The sequence below is a fragment of the Pelecanus crispus genome, chromosome 1 (genome assembly GCF_030463565.1).
Source record: "Pelecanus crispus isolate bPelCri1 chromosome 1, bPelCri1.pri, whole genome shotgun sequence".
NCBI classification, from domain to species: domain Eukaryota; kingdom Metazoa; phylum Chordata; class Aves; order Pelecaniformes; family Pelecanidae; genus Pelecanus; species Pelecanus crispus.
Genome location: NC_134643.1, coordinates 160,129,686 through 160,156,460, shown reverse-complemented (window position 1 = coordinate 160,156,460; position 26,775 = coordinate 160,129,686). Strand labels below are relative to the sequence as shown.

At 41.5% G+C, this 26,775-nt stretch overlaps 1 protein-coding gene across 3 annotated transcripts in view; it reads left to right on the top strand.

The window, feature by feature from the left end:
• The window catches only part of ARHGEF7 (Rho guanine nucleotide exchange factor 7), a 125,147-nt gene extending 119,465 nt beyond the window's left edge, over positions 1–5,682 (top strand). For all 3 annotated transcript variants that reach the window (XM_075704720.1, XM_075704715.1, XM_075704744.1), the window contains 3 exons: positions 2,159–2,258; positions 2,890–2,944; positions 5,560–5,682. In XM_075704720.1, coding sequence (XP_075560835.1) covers positions 2,159–2,258; positions 2,890–2,944; positions 5,560–5,682 — 278 coding nt within the window. The remainder of the gene's footprint in view (positions 1–2,158; positions 2,259–2,889; positions 2,945–5,559) is intronic.
• Positions 5,683–26,775: the final 21,093 nt, after the last annotated feature.

Below are 26,775 nucleotides of genomic sequence, written 5' to 3'. Positions count from 1 at the left end.
AACAGTTTTGCATCGTGTAAGTGTGTACGTGTACTGTGTGGTCTCCTTGTGAGTATAATGTTGGTGAACATTTTGTTTTTAATGAAACTGCATTCTGTGTCTCAGTATTGTTTACTGTGCTATGCTGTACATACATCAAGATACGCTGGTGTAGACATCTGTTTTACGTGCATGTGTGTATATAACTGTACAGCTGGGACATTTTTTTTTTTAAAGCTGTCTACTCCATGCCATTTCTGCTTTGCAAGGACCCATGTTACTCTGACCAGGCAAAGACAATTGGATGCAGCTCTATACAGAGATAAATACAATGCGATGCTCCATTTGGTTGAAGGGAGTCATGGGCGAGAAACACTTGGCAGTCCTCTACCTTTGGTCAGTGTCTCCCTCGGCATATGCTGGGCTGAGGTGCTGCACATTGGTACAGAGACCCAAAATGTAGTGATCTGGTAGCAGCTGGTGCCAACTAATTCCTAAAATAACATTTAGCTCAGTGTTCTGTGTTACCTCCTGGGCTAATAAAGCAGAGCAGTAACCAATTAACTGAAATAAACACAAGACAACTTTTTATGTTTAGAGATTGACAGCGCAAACAGGGAAATGTCCTTGAGCTCCATGCAGAGTTTGGATGTGCTTGTTTTATAGGTTGTTCCTATAAGTGGGAGTTGGATGGGTATTAACCCTTAAAAGTTTTCTTCACTCTGTAAGATGAAGAACTTAGAGCTTTCAAGGACGAGATTCTGTTCTCAAATCTGCTGTTATCTTAATTCCATAAAATCTTGACCGTCACATATTGACACATTGGATCTTTACTGTCAGCTTAAGGAAGCTATTTTCTTCATTAAAGCATGTTTGTCATTGTTTGCTAAAATAGTTTAAATAGCTTAACATGTACTGCTAAACTACAGTCCCTACAAGCTCATTTTTCAGAACTCAAGACTGCAGCTGTTTGGGAAGTTAGTATTTTTCGATGAGCTTGATTTCTTTCAGGTTTTGTGTGTGTTAGATTGTGTATTTTTATCATGAACCATAAAAGAAAAACACTTTATCACAAAGCAGCTGTTCAGCAAGAGCTAACTAATTTCTTCTGACAGGCATGCACCCTGTAGTGTATCTAGTTATCCGTTCAAACTATACTAGACTTAAGACATTCCTGGTTAATGAAAGTGCATTACAATGAATTGGTAGGCAAATGTACCTTGTTTCTTAAAACCGATATCTTGGTTTAGATATGCAAGTACTTTAATGCCTTATCTGCTGTGTTTGAATTCTGAACAAATGCTTAGACAGCAATTTATTTACAGACCTTCTTTAAGAAAAAAAGCTTGTAATTTGTTGCAGCCTAATTAAATAACGTTTCTAGAATACATACTTCATGTATGTATGAATGGATGCACATCTCTGAGCTGTAGATCTTTCTATTCAGAGCTACTTTTTTTTAGAATTTCAGAGCTACTTTTTTAGACTCTACATGTATTATTTTGATGTTATAAACTGCAACGATTGTGGAGTGTTTTGAGGTTTTGTCAAACCATTAAATGCAAAGTATGTATTTCATTTGGTAGGAATTTATTACAGGATGAAAAAGTTATCTGTAAGTGTATGTGTATGTATGTGTGTGTGCACACACACATAATTGTGTTGTTTACAGTGTTTCAGGGAAAAGGGGTTTTAACTTATTTTCTTCCATTGCTGTATCATTTGAAACCACTATTCTGTTCCTTACTGATAAGAGTGCTTGGTTTAGAGTGGAACTGTTTCTTGGATTTATGTCAGTGTGAGATCAGAATCTGTCCTTGAGGCTTAAATCACTGTTACTTAAACACACCTAGCTTTTTCTGAGTCAGCTATGGTGAATTTGTATAGCTTTTACTGAACGTGCACTGTTCATTGAATGGTATGGCATCCCCATCGATGACACAGGAGCTGTGTCAGCAGCAGGATAGGAATGTCAGCAATTTTTTGTTGTTGTAAGGCTGTGGTTTCAAATGTTAAAAAAAAAACGTGTCAGTAACTTGTGTGCGTGGAGCAAAGGGGGAACTAGAAAGTGATACACCTTGGTGATGCAGGTGTATCATGTAATGAATGAAATAATAATCTTTAAAATGCCCCAGCTATATTTGTGAGTTACTCATTTTGTAATTTACTTTTACAACAGGTTCCCGTAAAGAATCAGCTCCTCAAGTCCTGCTTCCAGAAGAAGAAAAAATTATTGTAGAAGAAACTAAAAGTAATGGTCAGACTGTTATAGAAGAGAAGTAAGAGAACATTTAATGAATGATGGATTAAATCAGTAAACTTCGCACTCTTCTTCCTCCTCCTGTCTCCCATTATAGCAGTGCATGTATGGTATATTTGTAGTAAGGAACAGAGCTGTCTGGAGTATGCTGCCAGTCCTTTAAGTGCAGTTGGCCTTCATTTAAATGCTGGTAGTCTTATTTCTTTGTATATGCTATGCAACTTATTCTTTCCATGCCAAGAAGTGATATGTTTCATTTGTAAATAGTTTTTCCAAGTGCTCTAGGATTTCAGTATTAAATCGGTGTCATCTTTCTAGTTAGTGTGTAGCATCGTTCTGTTTTTTGGCTAAGGTGTATGTTGGAGATGAAACACAGTTCTGTTACAGAAAGCTGTAATACAGAAACCACTATAGGTCCGTATGTGCTTGAGAGGTGTATCCTGTCACAGAAGCTGGTAACAGGTCCTTGCCTTACTGAATATAAATCAGGATAAGAGGCCATTTTTTAACACAAGTTTGAAATTGGCTGTTAGCTGTGGGGTTTTTTGTTTGTTTTTCATGCATTTCATTTAGCAATTTTGTCTAATAATATATTTAGACATGTATGTCTGAAAACCATTGTAACAGATCATCTTCTTTTTTCATTTTAGAAGCCTTGTTGACACAGTATATGCATTAAAGGATGAAGTGCAGGAGTTAAGACAGGTTGGTAACTTGCTGCATTTATAGCAACATGGAGAATGGAAAGATGGAAGGCTTATTATAAAAATAAATACGGCTTGTAAGTTGATTCACTTTGACAGGAATGGACTTAAATTTTGGACTAGATTCACTTTTAAAAGTAAAACAATCCAATTTGACAACAGGTACCCTCCTTTGTGGTTGTCGTCGGTCCTTGGAGCACCAACCTTTGAGAACAGCGTTAAGTACCCTCTCTCTGAGGTGGCTTACTAAGCTATGTTTCATTTATTTTTGGATGTTACAACTTGAAATGTTGAAATCGTTAAGCAAATTCCGTTCTGCTGTAATACTAGCAAAATAAGCTTATAGAGGCTGTGAAATAGTATTTGCTCTAGAATGTATAATTTAGTAGTATAAATGTCTGGATCTATTTAGGCCTTTATTGACGGTCCTTCAGTAACCTGAACACCTCTTAAAACCTTTTAAAACCTCTCATTTCCAGAGACCAGGGTCCTTTTCAGTGTCTATCGTGTGGCCTTTTTTTAATGAGGGCTTCAAGTTAGCTTAGGGTGCTGCTTTGTCACGTGGGGGAATTGTGCAAGATCCCACCCGAGCTGCTGGTGTGGAGGTTGCAGCTGACGTTTTAAGCTTGGTTTAAGTATCCAGAATGAGTTGTTTAAAAATACCTTTTTCTTGTCAGGACACAGCCTGTTTAAGACACGTTAATGCTGCTGCACGTAGTCATTGCTTAATGTGTAGGCGAAAAAGTACTGAATTATCCGTGCTCTCCAATGTGTGAATTTGCAAACTGACCTTAACGGTTCTGACTCAGGAAGTCGGATAAAATCTCCTGGGTTAATGTAAAATGGATTTGTATTCAAATTACTTTAGATTTTTGGCTATAAACATGAATCCAAATTCTTTGCCAATCTGTAAGTGTGCCCAGGATTTCTAAGGATGTCACGCATGCTCCTTGAAGTAGGACAGTTGCTGTCTTAAATTCTGCTGTTCTCAACATATAAAGCATGCGTATCGCAGGTTTGATGCAAATTTGACAGTTTTTTTAAAAATACAGTTCATGTAATACAAGCAGCGATAACAACCCACTAATATTTCTGTGACTTGGCTGCTTTTGTACAAAGGATAAACGTGCTGCCTCACTGAGGCCCCACAGATCTCTGTGTGACTAAACAAAAAGTCACCTTCTTCTGAACGTCAAGCAACAGCTCTCTTTTCTGGTGCCTTTCCAAATAGATGGTCTCTTCAGAATCTCACATCTTCCAAAGCCAAGACCCATTAACGCCTGAGTTCATTTTCTCATATATCAGGAATCTCAGCTTAGAAGCATTTATTGGTTTGCTGCTGTGATGTTGCCAACTGGAGAAGTGGCAGAAATATTCTCTGAGCTGGGAAGGTACCAAGTGACCAAGGGCTTTATGGATAAAGGCTTTCTGGGAGTACATAGCGCACTGGTTGGTGTAGACACCAGGCTTCCTGTTGGTGAGAGTTACCATGCGAAGTGGGATCCCTCCCGTAGCAGCTTCCATAGGTTATTCATAGCTGTTGCTCCACAGGCACTGCACTTGAATAGTGCAGTCCTGAATTGGCAGTAAATAAATAAATGAAAAGAAATTAAGTTTATATGTACAAGAAAAGAATGAAATTTCTGAGTTTCTCAACAGACTTGAGGAGGGAGTGGAGTTAATGAAGGTAGCAGCTGTTGATCCCATCCTGTTTCTAGAAATGTCTGTAAATGGCAGCCAATGGGAGTCCAGTGGGACCCCTGGATTGCAAACTTGTGTTTGTTAAACACCCCTAGACTTGCTGTCATGGGGCCTTACGGTAGTGTTGTCTTATCTTCTGGTTGCTTCCCCACTGTTGCTAGCATCACCTTGGCCTGTACAGGATTAAACAATGTAAGCATTACTGTGGCTTGGTCAGTGACATCCTTACGGTCCTGTTGTTCATGGTATTTCAATATTACCTGATGGCACTAAATATTGAGAACTGACTCACTCGTTAATATTCATGCAGAGTGGTGGTGTTCTTGAAGTTCATACTCCTCTTAGACTGTTGGTAGTCATCTGTCTGGTTTAAAATTTAATCACAAAACACTTTCCAGAGAATGCAATGGTTTTCAAGATATTCCTTTCAACTATTTACTTTCCCAATGAAGCAAGTTAATTTGCACTAAGTTTTAAGCAGCTTTTCTGAGACTGTGAAACTAGTTATAATCACAGGAGGCTCTTAGAGGGGATATTTATTCTTCTTATTGCTCCATTTCCCTTCTCCATTAGCAACAAATATATTCTACTGTTCATTGAGATTTGAGCAGAAGAATTCAAGACTATTTGCCATCTGTTACTAGCACTTGCATTATAAAGGACCCCTAAGTATAAATAGGAAATAGCTCGGTTTCCATTTGGTGGGTTTTGTTGCATTGTGTGAAGTAACCGTGTGTAACTTGTGATATTTTAATAGAAGACTTTGCTTTTGAACAGTTAATAGCAGTCTTACTGAGAAGAGCCTTCAGAATTTCTAATTGACAGTGTATGTGTGGTCAGAAAAGATCTGTTAAAAAAAAAAAAAACCCCACCCCCGAAAAACTGAATGCTAATATTTCTGCCTCTATTAAACAGGATAACAAAAAGATGAAGAAATCATTAGAAGAAGAACAAAGAGCTCGCAAGGACTTGGAGAAGCTTGTTAGAAAAGTTCTAAAGAACATGAATGATCCATCTTGGGATGAAACCAACTTATAACTAATTTTTTTCTTTTTTTTTTTTTTTCTCTTTTTCTTTCTATTGAAAGACCAGTTGTAAAACTGAGCTGGGAAGCCTTCTGACATTAGTCAGTGTTGCATCAAGAGCACTACAAAACAGGATTTAACTGGATCTAGTGATTTCTTGCTCTGAACATATAGAAAAGTCAAGCCATTTACTGAAGCAATCTGTACTTTAAGTGTGGAGACTGTGGATCCTGAACTCTACTAAACTTAATTTGTTTGCATCTAAATTACCTCATTTTGCAGAAAGTGCAGCACCTGACTAAAAGTCCATGTTTTTCAGTGGCTTTTTAATTAAATATATATTTTTCTTGTAAATATCTGTAATTTTGAATGCATATGTGATTGATGTATCAGGGCTGATGTTATTTTTTTCTCTTGTTATTATAATGGTCACAAGTGTTAGAAATGATGGCAGTACTGTCTTACCTAAGAAAGGTCAGAGTTCTTTGTGGATAATTATGGATTTGTTCCAAATTACCCACTCATCACACATGCAAACTTAAAAACCTATTTTTCCTATTGACCACTGTATTTAAATACTTTACTGCTATTTATGTCTGCATACATTTTTAAACAGTTTACAATTCTTTAAGAACAGTATTAAAATACAGAAAACTGTTTATTGACAGTAGAAACAATTTTTAACAAAACTAATGCCCATGATTTATGTTCACGTACACTTGTTTGGCAGACTAATCTTTTGTGCTTTGGCCACCAAAACACTGATGTACTTGCCTGCTTTTTATGACTGTGATTTTTAGGTGTTTATGTACTACATTTTCTATTGTTGTGCTTAAACATACAGCTGGCTGATAATTTAATAGATCATACAGTTTGTTAAAGCAAAAGAATCAATCTAATCTAGAATTTTGTGAATAAATTGTTGCTATTTATATTTTATGGTCACAACAGTTAAATTTTAGCTAACCTTTGTGCATAAGACACATGGACTAGGCCAAACTTCATTCAGAGCTTTGTTTTTATACCACTATATAAGACTCTTTGGAATTCCCAGACTGTGGAAGCAGAGTCATTCCTTTCCCACCCTGTTTTCTCAGCATGTTGCTGGTTTCTGTCCTACTAGGATTTAAATGGAAACAAATCTGGAAATAAGATTTTTTTTATCAGACACTAATTCATAGTTTGCACTGCTGACAGATTTGAAAATACGTAAATGAACATTTATTCCCTAGTCTGATAGGTGCAATTACTGCAATCCTTTCTTGTATTTAAAATAGGAGATGCTACATCACTGCAAACTGTGAGCATCAGTTGGAGCACTTAAAATACTATAATCCCATTGAAGCTCATTCGTAAGTGTTTCATTGATTTCCGCAAACCTTGGATCAAACTCCAGACAGTGCAATTTTCTGAGGGGTTTTTCTTCAGTTGACAGTCAGAAGTGCAGGTATAGCACAGACCTGAGTTGCACCTTTTGTCATCCTGATTTTCTAGTGCCCTTTAACTCCTGTTCAATTTAATGCTAGGACTTGAACAAACATTTATATGGACTTTAATGAGTTGGAGCCAGAATGATTAGGGTGGTAGGAATTGTCATGCACACTTTGAATGTAATGAAAAATCTATTTTTAATGTTATCTGCTTTTCTCAGCCAAGAACAGCTTTTTATTAAATAGGAAAGAATGTCAATGATTACATACTTGAGGAACAATTCTGTGGGAGTGGATACTTAAAAATCTGAAGAGAGAATCAGTTGTCCAATTTAAAAAGCTGAATATATCTGTAGGTATTTTAATTTATGTTCCTACAATTTAAAAACGTCTTCCTTTAATTCTAAAGGAGCAAACTGGATAAGAAAACTAACAATGTCTGCAATATCAGAGCTACGTATACTCGCAGAACTTTAAATTTATAATTCTTGATACCAAAATCTTCTCCTGTTGTTTGCAGTTCCACGAAAATGTGGAATGACATTTATAATTATGTTCGTATTTAGAAAATACTCTTGCTAAAATCTAAGTGATACTAAACCCTGCAAATTCATAGCATCTTGGCTAAATTTAGATTTGGGAATGCTAATATGATTAGAATTTTGCTAACATTTTTACTCTCTGACATTTAGGCTATTTTCAGAGCGAATTTTAATTTTCAATTCAGCATATGTAAAAGGACATTCCAGAGGAAGAAGTGTAAAAGGAAAACATGGATCTTCGCATTTAGCAAATTTTAACTCAGGAACAACTTCCATCATAACAATTTGTTTTACATTATATTGTAAAGAGTGGCATTGCTGTGTAAATTTGCTGACTCTTAGTACCTGTGATTATTATCATTTCTGACAGTACCCCTATACTGACATCTAATGAACATTCCTTAAACACTGGGATTAAGCAGTTGTTAAATATGCCCAGGACTTCGGGACAGATTTTATTCAAGGTGGATTGGGATGACTAATTTTTACACACACAAAAAAAAAAAAAAAAAAAGAAAAAAAAACCCACCTAATATTGTAGGTAGCTTTTGTCTCTAGTGCAGAGAGTGAGCTTCAGGCTTTTGAGAACCAAGGAATATCTGAACTTTTTTCTTTGACAATTTGTTATACTGTATATAGATTGTAAATTTCACCATGGACCTTCTGAATTGTTGGAAACTTTATAAAAGCATGGATAAATGGGGCACTGTTTATTTAACCTATTAAAAGGTTATTTCTTTGCTCTCATCATTTAGGGATGAGGAGATGAAGCCATTTCTTGTCCTGTAGATGTGAAGCACTTTCCGTTCTGAACTGTCCAAAATGTAGCATAACATTTCTCTGTACTTACTGGTGTATGTGTGTTTGTCTCACCATGTCATGACATCTTAAAGATTAAACAACTGACCGCCTTTGTATAAACCTTCTTAATGCCAATCATTTAGGGAATTTAGAGTGTCTGTTTACGGTATCTGTGAAGAACTCAAGTTTAGTTTAGACGTCACAATAATATCCTGGTATCGACTACTAAAGTGTTTATGCTACATTGTTGTAATTAAACCATGATTTTTCCCCTACCCTATGAAGTGTTACATTTCATCTAATACATGGGCTATGAGGTGTTTTTTTTCCTTTCATATAAATAACCTATTTAATAATTGGCATACTGTATTGAAGGGACCTTTTTGTGGTCTTTTATAATAGCAAATTGATGCCTGGAAGACAAAACAAAGCAAGGGTTGTTTAGAGGGGTGAGAAGGAGGATCTTAACTGTTTGCACTGAGGAATTTTCACTTTGGCAACCTGACCTGCTAGAGTAATGTAAGAGATGCAGGAGATCAAAGACAGAAGATAATGAAAGGGAAGAAAGCAAGAAACATTAGAAAATCAAATCACTGCATAAATAAATGATTGTCTACAGGCATGACTTATCTGAATAGACCTGAAATTTGTGCTAAGTGTGTATCATAGAGACTTGACTTGGCTGGTGCCACATGAAAGAGCCAGGGGTGATTTTTATGGTAGGAACATCATCAGTACTGCTTTATGCAGGATGATGGGATGGGTAATGGAAAGTGCAGGGAGTCATTTGTTTGAAAAGATGGCTTCCGTCTTTGGGCAAGGCATTTGAAGGGATTAATACCTGAGCTTAGATGTATGAAATAATTTTTTTTTTTTTTTTTTGGCTTAGGAGGTATACTTAAAAAGAACAGAGAACATTTTACAACTTTAATCAAGAAATCTCATCTTTTCCAAATTTTCTCTTAGTTCATCATTGTAAAGACAGGTTTTCCCCACAATTTGAAATCCTCATTTACTTTCCACATTAAGAAGTGTTTTGGGGATTTTCTTTCTGGGTGTTGTTTTTATTGTGGTGAGTTTAACCCACCCAGCTGCGCTCTTACTCCTCAGCAGGAGGAGGGGAAAGAGTAAGATGGAAAAGCTCGTGGGTTGAGGTAAAGACAGGGAGATGATTTATCAGTTACTGTCACAGGCAAAACAGACTCGACTTGGGGAGAATTAATTTCTTGCCAATTAAAAAGAGTTGCAGGGTGAGGGCCAAAGACAAAATCTAAACCAGCTTCCCCCCCCCCATCTCCTTCTCCAGGCCCAATTTCACTCCTTCATTCCTGATGCCCCTACCTCCCCCCTGCCCCAAGCAGCGCAGGGGGACGGGGAATGGGGAGTTGCGGTCTGTCCACAACAGTTCCTCACTGCTGCTCCTTCCTCATCACGCTCTTTCCCGCTCCAGAGCGGGCCCTCTCCATGGGGTTTGCAGTCCTTCAGAATAAACCTGCTCCAACGGGGGTCCCCCATGGGCCGCGGTTCCTGCCACAAGCCTGCTCCAGTGCGGGCTCTTCAAGGGCTGCAGCTTCCTTCAGGGCACCTGCCCCTGCATGGCGTCCTCCTCGTGCTGTGCTGCGGATATCTGCTCCGCTGTGCTCTTCTGCAGGCTGCAGGGGAACAACCTGCTTCCCTATGATCTCCTCCATGGGCTGCAAGGGAGCCCGCTCCAGCACCTGGAGCACGTCATCCTCCTCCTTCTCTGACCTGGATCTTCACGGGGTTGTTTCTCACAGTTTTTCCTCACTGCTGCGCTCTTAAATCTGCTTTTCCTTCTTGGCCTCTCCTCCCAGCGGCCACCCTGCAGCCCCATGCTGCTGGCACCTGGGCATGTAAACCCAGTGCATTTATTAATACTCAGGAGTGAGTGGGTTCATTGTGTTCCTGTACATAATATATCAAAACCTTAAATAACCCTTACAGCATTATCTTAAATAATGTTGTTTGCCTGAGACTGGCAGCTCTGCCTGCAGACTTGGGACACAAGGCAGGAGGGAAGGGTTAGGAAGGTAGACGCTCGATATGGCAGATGTGAGAGAGCGGGAGCTGTTAGTCTGATGGGAACAAAGAATGTTTTCTCCCTCATCTTGTCAGATGACTGGTTTCCAATTTCTTGCTCTTTCCTTTGCTGACCATTTTTTTTTTTTCCAATCACCTACCGAATTTCTCCAAATCACAATACAAGTTGTGGCTAGCAGGTGAAACCCATGTTTATTTCATTATTGCTTATGAAAAGCACTTTTAATGTCAATGCTTCACCAGCTACTTTCTATTTTATAATTATTGCCAGCTAGTTGTCACTTGCCCACGCGGAAGCACTGGCAGTGTTTTCCGAGGGTGTGGTGTGCTTTGACAACTAGAGGAAAATAAATTGTCAATCAATGTCTTCAGTATGTGGGGGGGTGGGAAGAGGAGGATTCATTGTTCAGAGATGGGGATGGTGTCAGGAGAGAGCTACAGAAGTCCTTTAAACTGGGAATGAGAGGGAAATGAATTGGCCACGTTGGCCACTCTTCCTTCTGGCAGTGCTGAACATGGAGCTGAAGAAGTTGATGATGTTACAGGCGGGGTTGGTAGAAAAAGCAGATAAAAGATACAGTTTGTATCCTGCTACCAGTACATCACAAATTGTTATTTCTGCTTACAGTGGGACGGATTTCTGAGGAAGCAGTCTAAATAGATCTTGAGACATTTTTCACTACACGACTGCAGCTACCAGTGTTTCCCATGCCTCTGAACTGCTGCTGCTTGTCCAAGAGGTGTCTAATTTATACCCTTTTGGAGCTGCTACACCTTGTAGGCTGAGAAGTCTATGTGCAGAACCTAATTGCAGTAGACACCTTTGCTTGCTATGATAAGGCAAGAGATAGGAAAGGAGGGAGCACGTAACAACTTGATATGGGAGTAAGAGGCCTAAAATAGTCAGGGGAGCTGTGGGTGAAATGTGTACATATTTGTATGTACGCGAGTCCCACAGTGCTGACGCTGAAGGATCCCAAAAATGTGGAATTTGCACTTCGGAGAAATGCTGAGATGAAATTTGACATGAATTTGCTCTGCAAGGCATGCTTCATAATCTAGAAAAGGGATGTAGGCTTGCCGTATTTCACCTTTTGTGCGCTCTGCACTTGAGCTTCCTCTTTACTTCATGTGACTCGAATATCATCTTGGAAGGGGAGCTGAGCCTGGATGTGGAACTAAATTAACCTCCTAAGCTTTTCATTAATTTGAGTGGCTGCCCTCAAGCCAGCATTTCATCCCAAATCTAATTCTTGTGGTGTTAGAAGGAAAAGAGAGCTACAGTTCAGTGAGTTACTGCGAACAGTTCCAACTGCATCGCTATTTACGTAGTGCAGATCTTAGCAGTCCAAAATTTGCTCAGATGCTCCCATTAGTTCCTGAACATTCTCACTGATTCCATTCCCTTCCTCTGTTGAACATGCACAGGCTCTCCTTTATGCATGGCAGAGCTTACTTCTGTGCTTTTACCCCAAGAACAGTCTCGAGCGCCCATGAATCTGTCCTGTCCCCCATTTGCCTGGTTGTGCCACGTACACCTGCAGGCCTGGCTGCTGGCTGTTCAATTAACATGGAGGTGCTAACAAGCCTGGGCAGGTGAGGCCCTGTGCACGTCTCACCGTATCCTTCTGACTCTCCTCTGCGTAAGCAGTGAGTCTGATCATGAGAACGGTTTTAGGCTGACATCTAAAACACAATGGAGACTGGTACAGTGAGAAAGCTTTTACCCACAGCTACGCACCAGTCCCAGGAACGTGGTGTATGTGACACCCAGGGTATCATAGAATTGTAGAACAGCTCGAGTTGGAAGGGACCCATAAGGATCATTGAGTCCAACTCCCTGCTCCTCGCAGGTCTACCTAAAACTAAACTATATGGCTAAGAGCATCATCCAGATGCTCCTTGAACTCCGATAGGCTTGATGCCATGACCACTGCCCTGGGGAGCCTGTTCCAGTGACCAACCACCCTCTTGGTGAAGAACCTTTTCCCGATGTCCAATCTGATGTTATATGTAGGCCTGGTGAGATTCCCCAAACAATTTTTTGTTTTCTTAGCCAGTGTATCGCTCAGGTTTTGTTAGACATCTCTTGCCTGTCAAGCAGCCTATGATAGCTCTGTGTTTGCTGTAGACATAGATAAGCAATACAGAAATAGCATGTTTTTACAGTATTTTTCCAGCAGGGGACTGTGTTAGCTTCTGCTTTGTCAGAAACTACTCACAGTTTCCCTGAATTTGTCAATATTTGTACTTTTGTATGCTTTTATAACTGACTGGAGTTAGCTTCTTGTGTATTTTGAAGCTGCTTTTCAAGCTCCAGGAAACACAATCTATTAACCTTTTGTCCTGTAGAACAAAAGTAGACAGTCACAGTTGAAAGTGTTCACACAGCATTTGACCTAGCCATGAGTATGGGATTTGTATGGGTTTTTTAGCAGTTCCCCGCAGCACGTGTGACTTATCATAGCGTCTGTACATCCAGCATCACAAGGGCTCTTTCAGCACAATGCAATGTGGAGGTAACACAGGATCAGTTTTATTGCGAGGCGAAACTAAGCAGGGAATTTAGCTGTAATCACTAGCTCGTTTAATCTCAGGCCTTACTCTAAGGCAGGCAGAATTTCGGAGTGGGTCTGGTCAGCATGTTGGGCCTTCTGTTCCCCACAGAAGACAGTCTCCTATGACAATAACCCCTCTTTTTTTCTCAGTGGAGTTGGTTTTGATGGGGGGTGTAGGCTGACTTAACCTTGGTGACACCTCCAACCTAGATGGACCGTCATCCTCATCATTGTTTGGTTCCACTTGCAAAGCCTTGTACCTATTGTAAAAGGGCATGTGGGAAGGTGAGGTAGTCATGGAGGACACGCGCCTGATGCACATTGTCCCCCTGCTGCAGTGAGTCCTGACACTTGGATTACAGGACAGGATGCACTTTTGTGCACGTTTAATGTTAGTGCAAAGGATTCCTCAGCTCCCATCCGATAGCAGTGTTGGTGAGCGACCACTACCTGGAGGAGTAGATAGTTCACTTGAGGAAAGAAAACAAAATGAGCATTACCCAAACATGGAGTTCTCAGACATGGGCTGCCATATCTCACTCTCCGTTACTCTGTCAAGCTCTGTGCAGGAATCTTGCTTCTAAGATACGGCAGTTCACAGACAACTGGGACACAAAGAACATGTCCCATCTTGCATCTCACCTGCTGAATCAAGGGGAGGGTTAGAGGTGAGCTTTGTCTACAAATGTTGCAAGGGAAGAACATTCTTCAGTTTTGAGTGGTTGGGTGTGCACACATAGACAACACATCTTGAGTTGCTGAGAGTAATTTTTCCTACTCATGGGAAAGAAGAAAAGGACAGGTGACTATAATGACAAGGTTTACATGTTATTACTTTGGGAAAGTAATAAAGAAATGAATTTGAGAATCTTGAATTATTCTCACTGAACAGACTTGGTTTCTGGTTGAATGAAGAACTGCACTTCTGAGGGCTTGGTGCATAGAAATATTCCCAGGCCTAGTTTTTGGGCTGTAGAACACATTTATAAATGATAAAAATGATCAAAAGCATACTTGAGTATCTGCACAAATCAACACTGTGTAATTTGCCTGCTGCAGGTTGTAAAATGGGAAAGTTGTTCTGAAGTGACATAGGAAGCTCACATAAGGGCATAGGAAGTACTCAATTTGTAGGGGAAATTTCAGTCTAGTCCCTTGAAATGGTTTCTCTTCTTGGTCTATGCCTGTTATTCTGAAGAAAATGAAGACTCACAGCATAAAAATTTGTATTCCAGGTATTTTTGCTTCTGTCAGTTTGTGGTTCATTGGAATCCATTTAGAAGTGCCTTTAAAACAATTCAGATTAACTGGGTTTTATTAGGAAGCAAACTGAAGTAACATTTCAATGCATTTCAATGCATTTGCCGCTAGTAGAGAAGCCGTCAATTAAAAGAAAAAGCATACCATTCTCTGGCTATTCTGAATGGCTTCCTGCTCATTAAGAGTGTCAGATTTTATCAGCATCCACCATGGAATACTTAACGTGAAGAGTTATGGCTTCTGCAAGGCTGTGGATAAGGAGCTCAGATGCATCTGTGTAAGGTGAGAAGCACTGGTGTATGGCAGGAGGAAAAGTAATTTCTACCTAAATCATTATACATGTTTGTAAGGCTGGATTCATCTGCACAGCCCTGTGTGATGTGTGCCAGGAGGATTCTTCCTGGTAGAGACATTTCGAGGCCAATTTGACCACCCTGTAGCAACAGTCATCCTTTGTGCTGCACTCCAAGCCAAAAGGATGGCCATCAGCTGGTTTGCACGTAGATCAATTAGGTGGCCTCGTGCAAAGGTGCACTGTTGAGGGACATGACAGATGAAACAGGGAGCTACCACATGGGGCTGAGCTCTGAGGTGAGAAAAACACAGTGAAAACGCCCTTTTCTCATTATCCTGATAGGGGATATACTGACATGATCCTTCTGCAAGGCAGCATGCCCTGTGTGCTATGCACATTGCAAAGAACAGGAGTGTGAAAATTTGAGTGGGAGGCGACAGATGAGGAGTAAGCTTGGAGTTTCTCAAAACTCTGGCTATTGGAAGAGGTTGGAATGACAGGCTTTATTTGAGGGAAAGGGGTAAACAGGACCAAAACCCCAGGTGTTGTCCCAGCTGAGGTGGAAATTTTGGGGTGGCTTTTTGTCCACAGAGCATGAGCTCCTCATTCTGATGTTTTCTGCTTGGTTTCTGCTCTGTGTTATGCCTCCCATGCCCGCTGGCGACTGTGACGCAATGTGGAACGCTGTGTGACCTCACCGAGCATTGGCCCACACCGCGGGGGAAGGCGGATGGGAGGCAGGTCCTAAGCAGCTGGAAAAGCCGCTACCCTAAACTTGAAGCTACTGGCCTGAGCTGCACTGAATGCTTTAGTTTTCTCAGCTGTGTTAGACTCCCCCTCGCCTTTTTCCCCTTCATTTCCAGCTGAACCTGTGGCTTTCTGGAAACTCTTCTTCATAGCATTGCCAACAGAAAGACAGCAGATGTGCGCCATGAAGAAGCATTTTCCTTTAGCATGCTTCCTCACAGCTTTCTTCCAGCTGAGGGCTTGGCCTTCCCCTCTAAGTCACGCAGTGTCATCAACCATAAACTCACCGTCAGTGTTCAGGAGAGATCTCCAAGCTGTCCACAGGGAAGTTTTACGGGTAAGGTTAGAAAGCAGTGATGTAGTTTACTCTGCGCATTCATGTGTTTTGCAGGCAGTGATTGCGCACATCATAATACATTAAACTACTCTGAGCTATTACTTGGTTCCTTGGCAAAAACGTGCTGGTGTGAGGTTGTTATGCCTCTTGCCTTGACTGTGTCTTGCAGCATTTGGAAGTGCTCTGTGATGGGCCTTAATGAGGTAGAATCTGTTTTTATCTTGACTTAAGGAGAATCGTTTACAGAGCTTTTTGGGTCTCACGAGCATTGGTTTGAAACAACTGAAAATAAGATGATGGAGCTGGGCCACATCAGACACTGCTATTTTACAGGGTGCTTGGGACATCGGTGCCAGTATGGCAGTGACTGCTGCCTGGCATAGTTGAAACCTGCCAGCTGCTGGAGGTTGTGCCCATGCACAGCCATAAGGTCACGTGGATGTTTGCAGTTTTGCTAAAAACCCCTTTATAAAGCCAGTAACACTTTGCTTGTTTAGTTGCCAAGCCCTGTTTTTAGAACAGCTGCCCAACAGTTTTGGAATGGTGTTGCTGGACTTTCGTCCCCCTATTCAGTTTGAAGCAATGCCATGAATATTTGAAGAAAAAAATGTATATAAAAAAGGTGAGAAATACCGGTTAAGAGAAACTCACCAACTTACAGATATCCTCTGCAACTTGAGCAAAGGTGACTAGAGCAAAACTGAAGTTGCTCACCAAAACCCAACTCTGTGAACCTGTCACAGACATACATCCTCTTGTCTCTTTGGTGCTTTGTCCCTCCTGCTCAGGGCTCGGGGTCTGTTGCTGTTCTCAAACCCTTTCCCCCTTTGATTACTAGCTCTCAACTGCACAGAGCTCATGGGTTTTGGGCTGGCTGATGAGGTCCTGCGCAATCTCTTTTCTTCAGCTCAATGGCTCTGCAAGGGCTATTCCTCAGGTAGCCCTGATCAGGTCTGATCTTGAACCCGGCTCTTTTTCACCTGTCCAGGAAGGCCCCTGGTCTGAACCAAGCACTCCTGCTGGCTGCTTAGACACTGTCCTGGAGCCATAACTGTAGGGGATTGCCAGGAGCTTGTTTGGATGTGCCCCTAGAGTTGTTAAAAGAAAAATATTTTAAATGAATTTGACTAAATGGATACAAAACCAACATGACTGTCCATATTAAGCTGAGACGGAAATGGAAAGTTGTATGAAGCAAAAAAAACCCCTCCTGGATGACAGATCTCTTCCTCAGCCGCTGTTTTGTGAGGGATTGGTCTCTGGAAGTGCTGCCTGTACAGGTGAAAACTGCAAAAAGGGAATACTTGAGGGACACAAGTTGGTAGGCTGAACCTAGCAATTTGCTGTAGCTGAGACTGTTGGACAGGTAAGTATTTGCCTCGCCTCTGCCAAAACTGGGGTAGTGAGGCTGAGGGCAATGTATGAAAGCATACCTGAAATGCAGTGACTGACAACCCCATGAACTTTATTACCTGCCAGGCCTTGGAAGATAACTCAAAGTAAGTTATTTCAGAACATTTGCCTTTGAAATAGTGATAGATGGGGCAAGTTGTTGTTTCATATGTTGCGGTATAGAAAACAAACTGCTTTGGGTAAAAATATTTACTTTGGATTTATGTAATTAGAGTATGAAGAGTAAATGGTGTGAGGCCACAGGGGAAGACACAACCTGTCTTCAGGGCTAGAAAAAAGCACATGTGATGAGAGATAATTCTGAAATGTAAACAGTCAATATTGTAGCGCTTCACTGCAAAATTGTACATATTGTAAATGAGTCATGACACTACTTTAAACTGTGGTAAAGCAGTAAACAAGATTCAGAAGTGTAATGGTACAGTTCAGTCCTGTACTCATCAGAAAAATATAAAATAGGGAAAGAGTTTAGGCAAAAGCTAAGCGCTTCTGAAATCTGGTGCAATTTATTAGATTTTGAAACATGATGAACAAATAAGGTTCACAGAACACCTCACCAAACTCTAATTTATCTTTGTTCACTATATGAGACATTGTATTGTAAGGAGATTGTGTGGTTTGATGAATAATCCTATATAATACATTTTTCAGTATAGGCAAATTCGTAGAAAAAGAAAACTAGATCCAGAGGTGCTTGTCATAAATATTATATTACGTCTGGAACAAGCACGATCCTAATAAAAGCTGTGCACAGCCATGATGTAGGAGTACAGACTGGGGGAGACAGAGGTCTGCCTAGCCCCTCTTCTCTCATTTATATTTATCCCAATGTCATGTTGTTTGTGTCTGAAGCAGGCAATAAAACGTGGGCTTTCTACTGACGCCTGAGAGCACTGAGCCTGGATGAACTTCTAAAGAGAGTTGAATTTGTTCTTGGATACCTGCATCCTTGCAAGTGCAATTTACCTATGGCTCTGTGAATGCTTGCAGTTAAGAGGTGACTCCAAGCGTGGATGTTCACTAACCGGTGTAGGGATTTTCATTTCGCTACAGAACACATGGGAGCGGTGGCACGTGGGAGCAGTGGTGGGAAGAGCCCGGGAAGACGGTGTAAATTAAGGACATCTTCCAGAGTAAAAGTAAAATAAAGAACCGTCTTAGGAACTTTAATGTGAGTCGCCAAAGAATGGAGAACAAGGCGCCGTTAGCAGGGTTTTCTGTACTTGACGTGAGGGAAGTAGATACTCAGAGCAATCAAAACATCAGTCAGGAGTGGCGGAGCAGCACCGCCTGTGGGAAATCCGAACTGGTGCCTTCAGATTAAATGCAGAAGGCATTAAGAAACTCCAAACCCCAGGGAGACCCCTTCCCACCCATCATCTTCCCCCAAATCTGGCAAAATCCCACCTGCCGTGCTACGGCCGAGCGTCTTTAACACTCTTGGCCAAGGAAACTGTGCGCTCTGCTTTCTCCTCCTGCGGTTTCCTATGGATTTTTACCCATCTTGGAAAGGAGAGTAAAGCCTGCCGTGTGCTGGGGGACTTTCACGCGGTGGGTTGTGGTTTTTTTATTATTTCTTCTGGTGAAGGAGGCCGTGCCGGGGAGCCGCAGGGCCGCCGTCAGCGGTGGAGGGGCTCCTCCTGCTGGCAACCGGTTGCCCGGCTGGGCTGGGCAGGGGTGTAGGTTGGTGGCTTTTCCCATAAGCTTTCATTCTGCCATCGTCTTCGGTATTTTATTATGTAAATATCTGGGAGTACTCAGGGAGAGAGGGACTCTCTTCCTATCTGTCCGTACCAGACTGAGCCTCCTGGGTCTTGATGCCCAGCCGGGTGTTTCAGCGCTACAGTTCACGGAAGGATTGAGGGCAGCAATGTGAGGAGGGGGGTATAGTTCAGGGGAGAGCAGGGCAGATGTTCATTTTGGTATATCTAGGTAAATCCTGGTTCCGGTCTGTTGCCAAGATGTGTACGTCTATTTGGTACTTGTGTAGTTACCTTGACATTTGAGATCCTGTGTGTTCTTTGGATCCTGTGCTAGTTACATACACACAGAATGTGGTAGCAATTAAGGAAAAGAAGGTTTTAAACAGGACTGTGCCTAAAATCCTCCCAACTAATCCTTTCTCTCCGAACCTTTTCCTGTTGGTCTGGCATTTTCTTCATTTCCCTCTGTCTGCCGCCTTGGGGGTTAACCCCAGCCGGCAGCTCAGCCCCATGCAGCCACTCGCTCACCCCCCCGGTGGGACAGGGGAGAGAATCAGAAGAGTAAAAGTGAGAAAACTTCTGGGTTGAGATAAAGACAGTTTAATAGGTAAAGCAAAAGTTATACGTGCAAGCAAAGCGGAGTAAGGCATTCATTCACTACTTCCCATCGGCAGGCAGGTGTTCAGCCATCTCCAGGGAAGCAGGGCTCCATCATGCGTAATGGTTACTTGGGAAGACAAATGCCATCACTCCAAACATCCCCTCCTTCCTTCTTCCCCCAGCTTTATTTGCTGAGCATGATGTCATATGGTATGGAATATGCCTTTTGGTCAGTTGGGGTCAGCTGTCTCAGCTGTGTCCCCTCCCAGCTTCTTGTGCACCCCCAGCCTACTCGCTGGTGGGGTGGGGTGAGAGGCAGAAAAGGCCTTGGCTCTGTGCAAGCACTGCTCAGCAATAATGCAAACATCCCTGTATTATCAGCACTGTTTTCAGCACAAATCCAAACATAGCCCCATACTATGAAGAAAATTAACTCAATTCCAGCCAAAACCAGTACAGTCTCCAGATACTTAACAGGCTTGCAAGACACCATATCTTGCCAGATCCATGCTCCTGCATGTTCACAGTCAATATTCAGTGGAAAATTCTTTTGTTGTTCCTCAGCACTTGGTAGGTCTCGGTGGTTTTATGTGGTGGCTTCTGTCCGTAGCTGTCATTTTCCCCCAAAGGGGACCCTAATCACTCCCTACAGTTAGCATCAAACAAGGATAGCTGCAGCCTAACAACTGATGCTGGCAGCTACTGGGAGGTTTTGTTCTGAGTTGGAACAGGGACTTGGAACAACCTTCCAGTGTTAGTAGTGAGGGGCAGAAAACCCAAACCATTTTAAAAAAGAGTTAAAAGCCCTTCTAGGCCATGGGTTCTGTTTCTGTTCAAGGAGGTTTAAGGATCTGAATCCTGTTGGACCTTCAGAAAATTTCCCCGCTGGCCATGAGAAAGACTTATATCAAGCAGGCTGGTCTTCTAATCCATAACTTTTTCTTCTTTCACTTAGCTTTCTTCCTTAGATTTGTCTTTAAACCCATACCAAATATGTGCTGCACTTAGGCTGGGTTGCCGGGTGCTTTTTTTTTTTTTTTAAGAGATGTTAAGTAGGCCTTTGCTCAGGTTTACCACAGTTACTGGAATTAGACGTGTGACTGTAGCACAGAGGAGCAAGCCTGAACTTGACTACCTCATCATCTCTATCTGACCACTGATTAGATAAAGCAGTACAGCCTTTGGTATGGGCTAGGTACATGAGTAAAACCATTGGGGCTGGAAAGGACCTCAGATGTTCTCTAGTCTAGCCTCCTGCTCAGAGCAGGGTCAGCTCTGAGTTCAGACCTGGTTGCTCAGGGCTTTGTCCAGTTGGGTCTTGAAAACCCTCTGGGATGGAAAACTAACCAGAGAACAAAATGGGCTTGAACTGCTGATGCTGCTGAAGGAACTTCACTCAAAACAGCTAGATTAAAGGTAGGCTGGGCAGGTCTCCAAGGCTGCAGTGGAGCTGGCATGGGTCCCAGCTCAAATAATGACATTTATGTGCTTCACACTGAGCATCAGGGTATGTGCTCCCATACCCCAATCACATTGTGTACTGCAGCATAAAAGTACCTGAGATGTACAGGTTGCCCAGAGAGGTGGTAGAGGCCCCATCCCTAGAAACATTCAAGGCCAGGTTGGACGGGGCTGTGAGCAACCTGATCTGGTTAAAGCTGTCCCTGCTCACTGCAGGGGGGTTGCGCTAGATGATCTCTAAAGGGCCCTTCCAACCCAAAGCATTCTATGATTCTGTGATTCTATGGTGGTGCACTACAATACCTATACTTCAGTAATATATACCAATTTTTTAAACGCTGTATGAGACAGGGCTAAAGGAAACAGTTGAGTTGTTCTGAAGCTGTCTTTGAGAATTGCGGTACCACTGACTGCTGAAACAGGCAGTGGGCTTTCCCTCTCTCCTCAGCAGTTAAGGGGAAGCAGGTATGCAGCTCATGCCTACAGTTCTGGACCACAGACACCTCCAAAGGTACAGCTGCCAAAAGGGTTCCGTTGAGACAAAATGCTTTTTTAATTTTGACATATTAATATTTGTGCTCCATTAATATTAGCTCTGCATCTGGGATGTGTCCCCTACTGTGGGTTCAGCGCCTTCTTTTCTGTCGCAGGCAGTGTCTTGTGTGAGCCCCTCAATGTGCCTGCACGTAGCTTTCTCGCCACTTTTAGGGTTTGGGTTTTTTTCTAGCTGTAATCATTTTGCATTCCCATTACCACTTTATATTATAAAAAGCTTTCTTGATGAAAATGTTGAACTCCTTGTAAACATATTGAAAATGGTCAGTCACAGAATTGGTACTTTTCTTTAATCTTCTTCTGCAGTACATATTCATTATCTTTCTTCCTGTCAAAATGGGAGTAAAAATTTCTATTCCATTATACAGACTTGAAATCCTAAAATCCTCTGCTGTGGATAATTTAAACTTATAATACATTAAAGTATGGAATAATTATATGTTACAAATTGAATCTCAAAATTTCTATTGTATTCAGTGTGTCTTGTGTTCTGCTGGACTATTCAGACTGGCATCAGCAAGAGTCTTCCACTGAAGTGTATTATGACTTGAAGACTGTGTTGCTATGAATAGTCAATATTTTGTTTGCTTCAAACTTTAATTTATTCTAGATATGCATTACAGATTTCACTTTCAGTGATTTTGAAGATAATGCAACTGCTTTCAGTGGAATTAAATGAAAATGTTAAATTCACTGCCTTTTCTTTCTCTTCCTATTTTGTAGTTTATGAATGTCATGTTTATGAAATGCATCACCAAAAAGTGCCAGGAGAGGTGTGTGTAACCACAGACTGCTCCTTCTATGGGCAAGATAATTATCTGAAACCTATGTCATGAGAGTATTTAAAAAACATAATATAGCATTATTCAGGTCTCAGTCTTTGCTTCTAATTTTGGAGTTAATGTCTTTTCGTGGACTGTGTTTGTGGTGCTCATGTCTCAGGCAGGAAGAGATGGGCCTATGCCTGTGGAAGCCTGCTACAGTCTTCCTGTTCTCATTTTGAGTTGATCGATGCCCTTATGCCCCTGGGTCCTCCTCTGTTGACTGGCATCACATTGTTGATACTAAATGAACCAAGAGAGCTTTCTTCAACCATGCGGTTAATGTGGGAGGAGAATTTTCAGAAATAATACGCTGATTCCAATTAAAATTTATTTAAAGTTTCATTATAAAAATGTTCAGGACAGGCTATGTATGTTAATCTTCAAGAAATCAGCCTATTTGGAGACAGCTAAAGATTGACTCGTGTTTCAGTTCTATCCAGAACTTAAGTTCATGTTCATAAATTGACTTGTACTTGCATTTCAGAGGGTGGTTTCAAGATCTTTATGAATAAAGGTGCAGAAATAAATATACTCAGAAAAATTATGGAAGAAGTTTGTAAAAATGTAAAGCTGGCATGTTTTCTGCATGCAGGAGAGAGAAATCTGCAAAAAAGCAGCTTCAGAGAGAAGTGAGATGGACAATTTTCCTTTACCTTTTGCTATATGTGTCGTGCACATATAAGTTAGATCTGTATTTGTGCAATTCTGTGATACTTGAAATACTGTTCTCTTAAAAATCTTATGGTTGAAAACATCCAGTTTTCATATAAAAAGGCTACCTGGACTGACCAAACAGGAGACTGCTAAACCAGATCAGTGCGAGAAGCTTGGACAAATAATAATGAAGAATAATAAAAAAAAAAGTGTATTGCCATAGATAGGAAAAGATTTTTTAAAAATTATACTAAATGAAGACAGTATCTGTGTGGGAGTCGGTAATGGGATAAAATGAAACTCAAAAAGGTGAAAATTACTGACCTATAACTCTTTAGCCTGAAGAGCTGTGCAAGTGAGGAACTCATCTTTGCTTGACAGATTTTAGTTCCCAGTGGAGAAAAAGCTTTCTGACATACAGTTTAGGGTAGTGTTGCATCAAGAGAGGCTTTGGAAGGTACCCAATTTATTGTTACAAGTCTGGTCGCATTCAGTACACTGAACTATCACGATTACGGATTCACAAATAACGTAGGCACCTTTCGTCTAGTCGTGCTGCATGAACTATCACGGCCACACTTAAAGCGTCTGGTCGCGTTCAATGACCCCTATCACGGCTAGACCAATAAATCAAAGCAATTTATTAAAGCAACAGACACACAGGTTCTTTGGATTACCAGTGATAAATTCACTGACTGCAAGGCACATGCAAATACCAAAGCTTAGAATAACGCAGATGCATCAAAAGACATAAAAGCGACTCTATAGAGGTTTCTAAGTTTCCCGGGGAGGCACTTGGTATAACCAAGTGTTAGATTCTTACCCAAAGGCGTCCCGATGGGGGGGAAGAGAGGCTCAGCCCGTCGACTGATCCCAGAGGTCAGAGTAGTACACGATGGTATCTTCCCTAACATCCCCTCTCTCTTAGGCTAATTTATAGTATTTTTACCTTTCAGGTGGAGCTTGAGGGACTCTAGTCATACCTACTTTTGTTACGATTGGTGTAAAACTTTCTTGCTTCGTTTTAAAGGTATAGGCTCGGAAAAATTCAAAGAGCAGGCTCCGTGAGGAGTGGTCTCACCTTAGAGGCGGGTAGGTTTTGGGATGGAGGTGTGTTTTGGTATTATAATGATATTATAATGAGCAAAGTTTACCAAAGGACAGCACTTTGTCAAAATCATGACAGTTTGTTGGCTCAGGGTATCAATTATGCAGCTTATCGGTGCCGTGGTGCTCTTCTGAGTCCCTTATCACAGAGCTTGGCCGTGGTGTCTCCACACCACTCCTCCCTCTGGGCAACCCCCCTTAGAGCCAGTGCACCAAGCTCCCCTGGGGTTGCCGACATCCAAGGTTGCAGGCTTAGGGAACTCCCTGTGGGATAGATTCCTTGCATCCAGCTGCATTCCATCTGGACAGCTTCTTCAATGCTGTGTTTTTTCTTGAAATCGTAAATCTAAGTCTAATGTCTAAGTCACCTCCAGCAATTACTCCACAGGTAGTCAAGGAAGAGCAGACAAAGTGAACTGCAGAGTCATATTTTCGTCTTCCGATTATAGCATTATAAGCTTCTTGGCCCCAACCTGCCCCTCATATTTTATCTTTTCTCCCCCTAATTCCTTTTTCTTTGTGAAATGAGTGCAAAACAAATATGCATATGCATGTGCTTCGGTATCCTTTTCTGAGAATTGGGTTATTTCATGTTGTGTAAAATTTACTTCTCTACATTTCCTCATTTATTTTCATTTACTCACCGTCGATGTAGCAGGCTCATGCTGAGTGTAGAGAAGACGGTGTGTGGTATTGCTTCTTCTGGCATAGGGCACCTTTAACTCAGACTCAGTGTGAGGCTTTACTGAAAGAAATATTGTGCAGAGAAAAAGGTGGTGTTTTTCACACAAATCTATTTGCCAAAAAGTGCTGCTTCATTGGGGCTGCTCAGAGTTTCACACCCCAATTGAATTGGGTGAATAGTTTTGACCAAGAGAGAGAAAAACACACGATGTTGTGTAATGCTTGATTCAAATGACCCCATAATAAAACATCACAGTGTTGCGGGGTGGGTTTGTTGAGCAGTGCAGGTGCTGTCTGTGCAGGGAGGATGCGGTGGTCCTTCTCTCCTCCCCTGTGTGATAACCCAACAACTAGGGAATTTGCTGGCTGGCAGGGATGCAGGGTTCAAACCTTCCTTGTCCTGATGCAGGTGAGTCTGTAAAGCAGGGATGGGAATTCCATGACCCTTTGCCTTGGCTGTGTAAGTAGACGTAGAACATTGAAATGCTTCATGTTTTATTTAAATGCCAGTACAAAGATATTCAGGTACTTAATTCCTTTGTGGTAAATGAAATGTGTTCTCAGGTGCCTTTGTGACCTTGCCAGTGTTCCAGCAGTCAACCTCCAGCCTTTCAAAAATTGGGTTTTTTAAAATGTCACGGCAGTTAAGATAACAATATTATTACTATTTCTAATGATACATTTGGGGGCTTTTTTATTTGGCATCCTACCTTCCAGCATAAACTTTTCATGACTTCTTTCGCAACAAGCAAGGCTAAAAAGTATGACTTTGTGGAGGGTTTGAAAGGTAGATTTATCTTTCAGATTGCAGGAAAAATTAAAAATCTTGTAAGAGCTGAAAGTATGATTCCTCCGCATGTTTGTTTCTGGGTATATCTCAAAGGAATCAATCACTCCTTAATATTCTGCTTAAGATAATTCCCCTGCTGCAAGTCAAAGGTGAGACCAGACTCCTCATTTAAGGCAAACTAAAGGGAAGTCTCAGCTAAGGGTCTAAACTACCTGTATCTGTTCCAACAGTACCCTATGAGTTTCTCTGACTTGTGAAAAGGTGGCACATATTGGTAGAGACAAGCTGTTCCTGTGATACCTAATGTTAATCTCGTCACTAAATATGTGCTGTCCATGCCACTCCTGCATGTAATCCACAGGCTGCAGCTATCATTATTTAAAGGAGGAGGAAGAAATAATGTTGAGGAGTTGTAGATGACAAAGTGTAATTGTTTTTCAGCCTACGTGAAAGTGCTCGCCAGCTTGATAATGCTTGTCCTGGTTGTCTTCATTGTATTTATGTACAGCAGGTGAGTGCTTTTATTCTATAAAGAAAATGTAATTCTATTGACTTTGGCAAAATTGAATTAATACCATATATAACTTGATTTCAAGTTTATAGGGGCTTTCACAGATATTGAACTTCTTTTTTTTTTTTTTTTTTTTTAATCTATCCCCAGAAACGTCTGTGCTGCCTGCCCAGGGAATACAGAAAGAAGGTAGGGGATGAGAATTACCTGTGTGGTGAGCCACAACAAAGCTATTTTGAGTATCCGGCCCTATAAGCTTGGATGGTGATTTGATCCAACTAACTCCTTTCAGCCATGGAAAAAGGATGACAGGCTGATTATAACTTTATCCCACTGAAGGGAGGGTTTGAGAAAAATTATTTGTGCCCTCTTGGATGGGCCTGAGTTGCTTAGGCAGCTGGATCCTGCCCTGACTGTGCAGTTCAGCTACAATTAAGACATCTAAATGTAGGCACCTTCGCATGGGCTGGGTGTCGAAGCTCTCCTGATAGCAAGTCGGTATAGTCTGTGGAGCCTAGAGAGCCATCCAGCAATTTGATGTCTGCTTTAGGGTGTGATTGGTGGAACTCAATCCAGTTACCTAAATATAAGCATATCTTGCCAAATCTGGTGCCCTAGGCTATTAAGACATGCCAGCCTCATGCAGACGTCTTATAGGACCAATGGGAAATCTCTGCCCTGCTGGAGGCCAGTCAGAAAACCCAACTCATCTCAAATGGTACTAGGTACCCACATTTAAGCAACTGAACCCAGCCTTACCTCTCCGTTGGCTG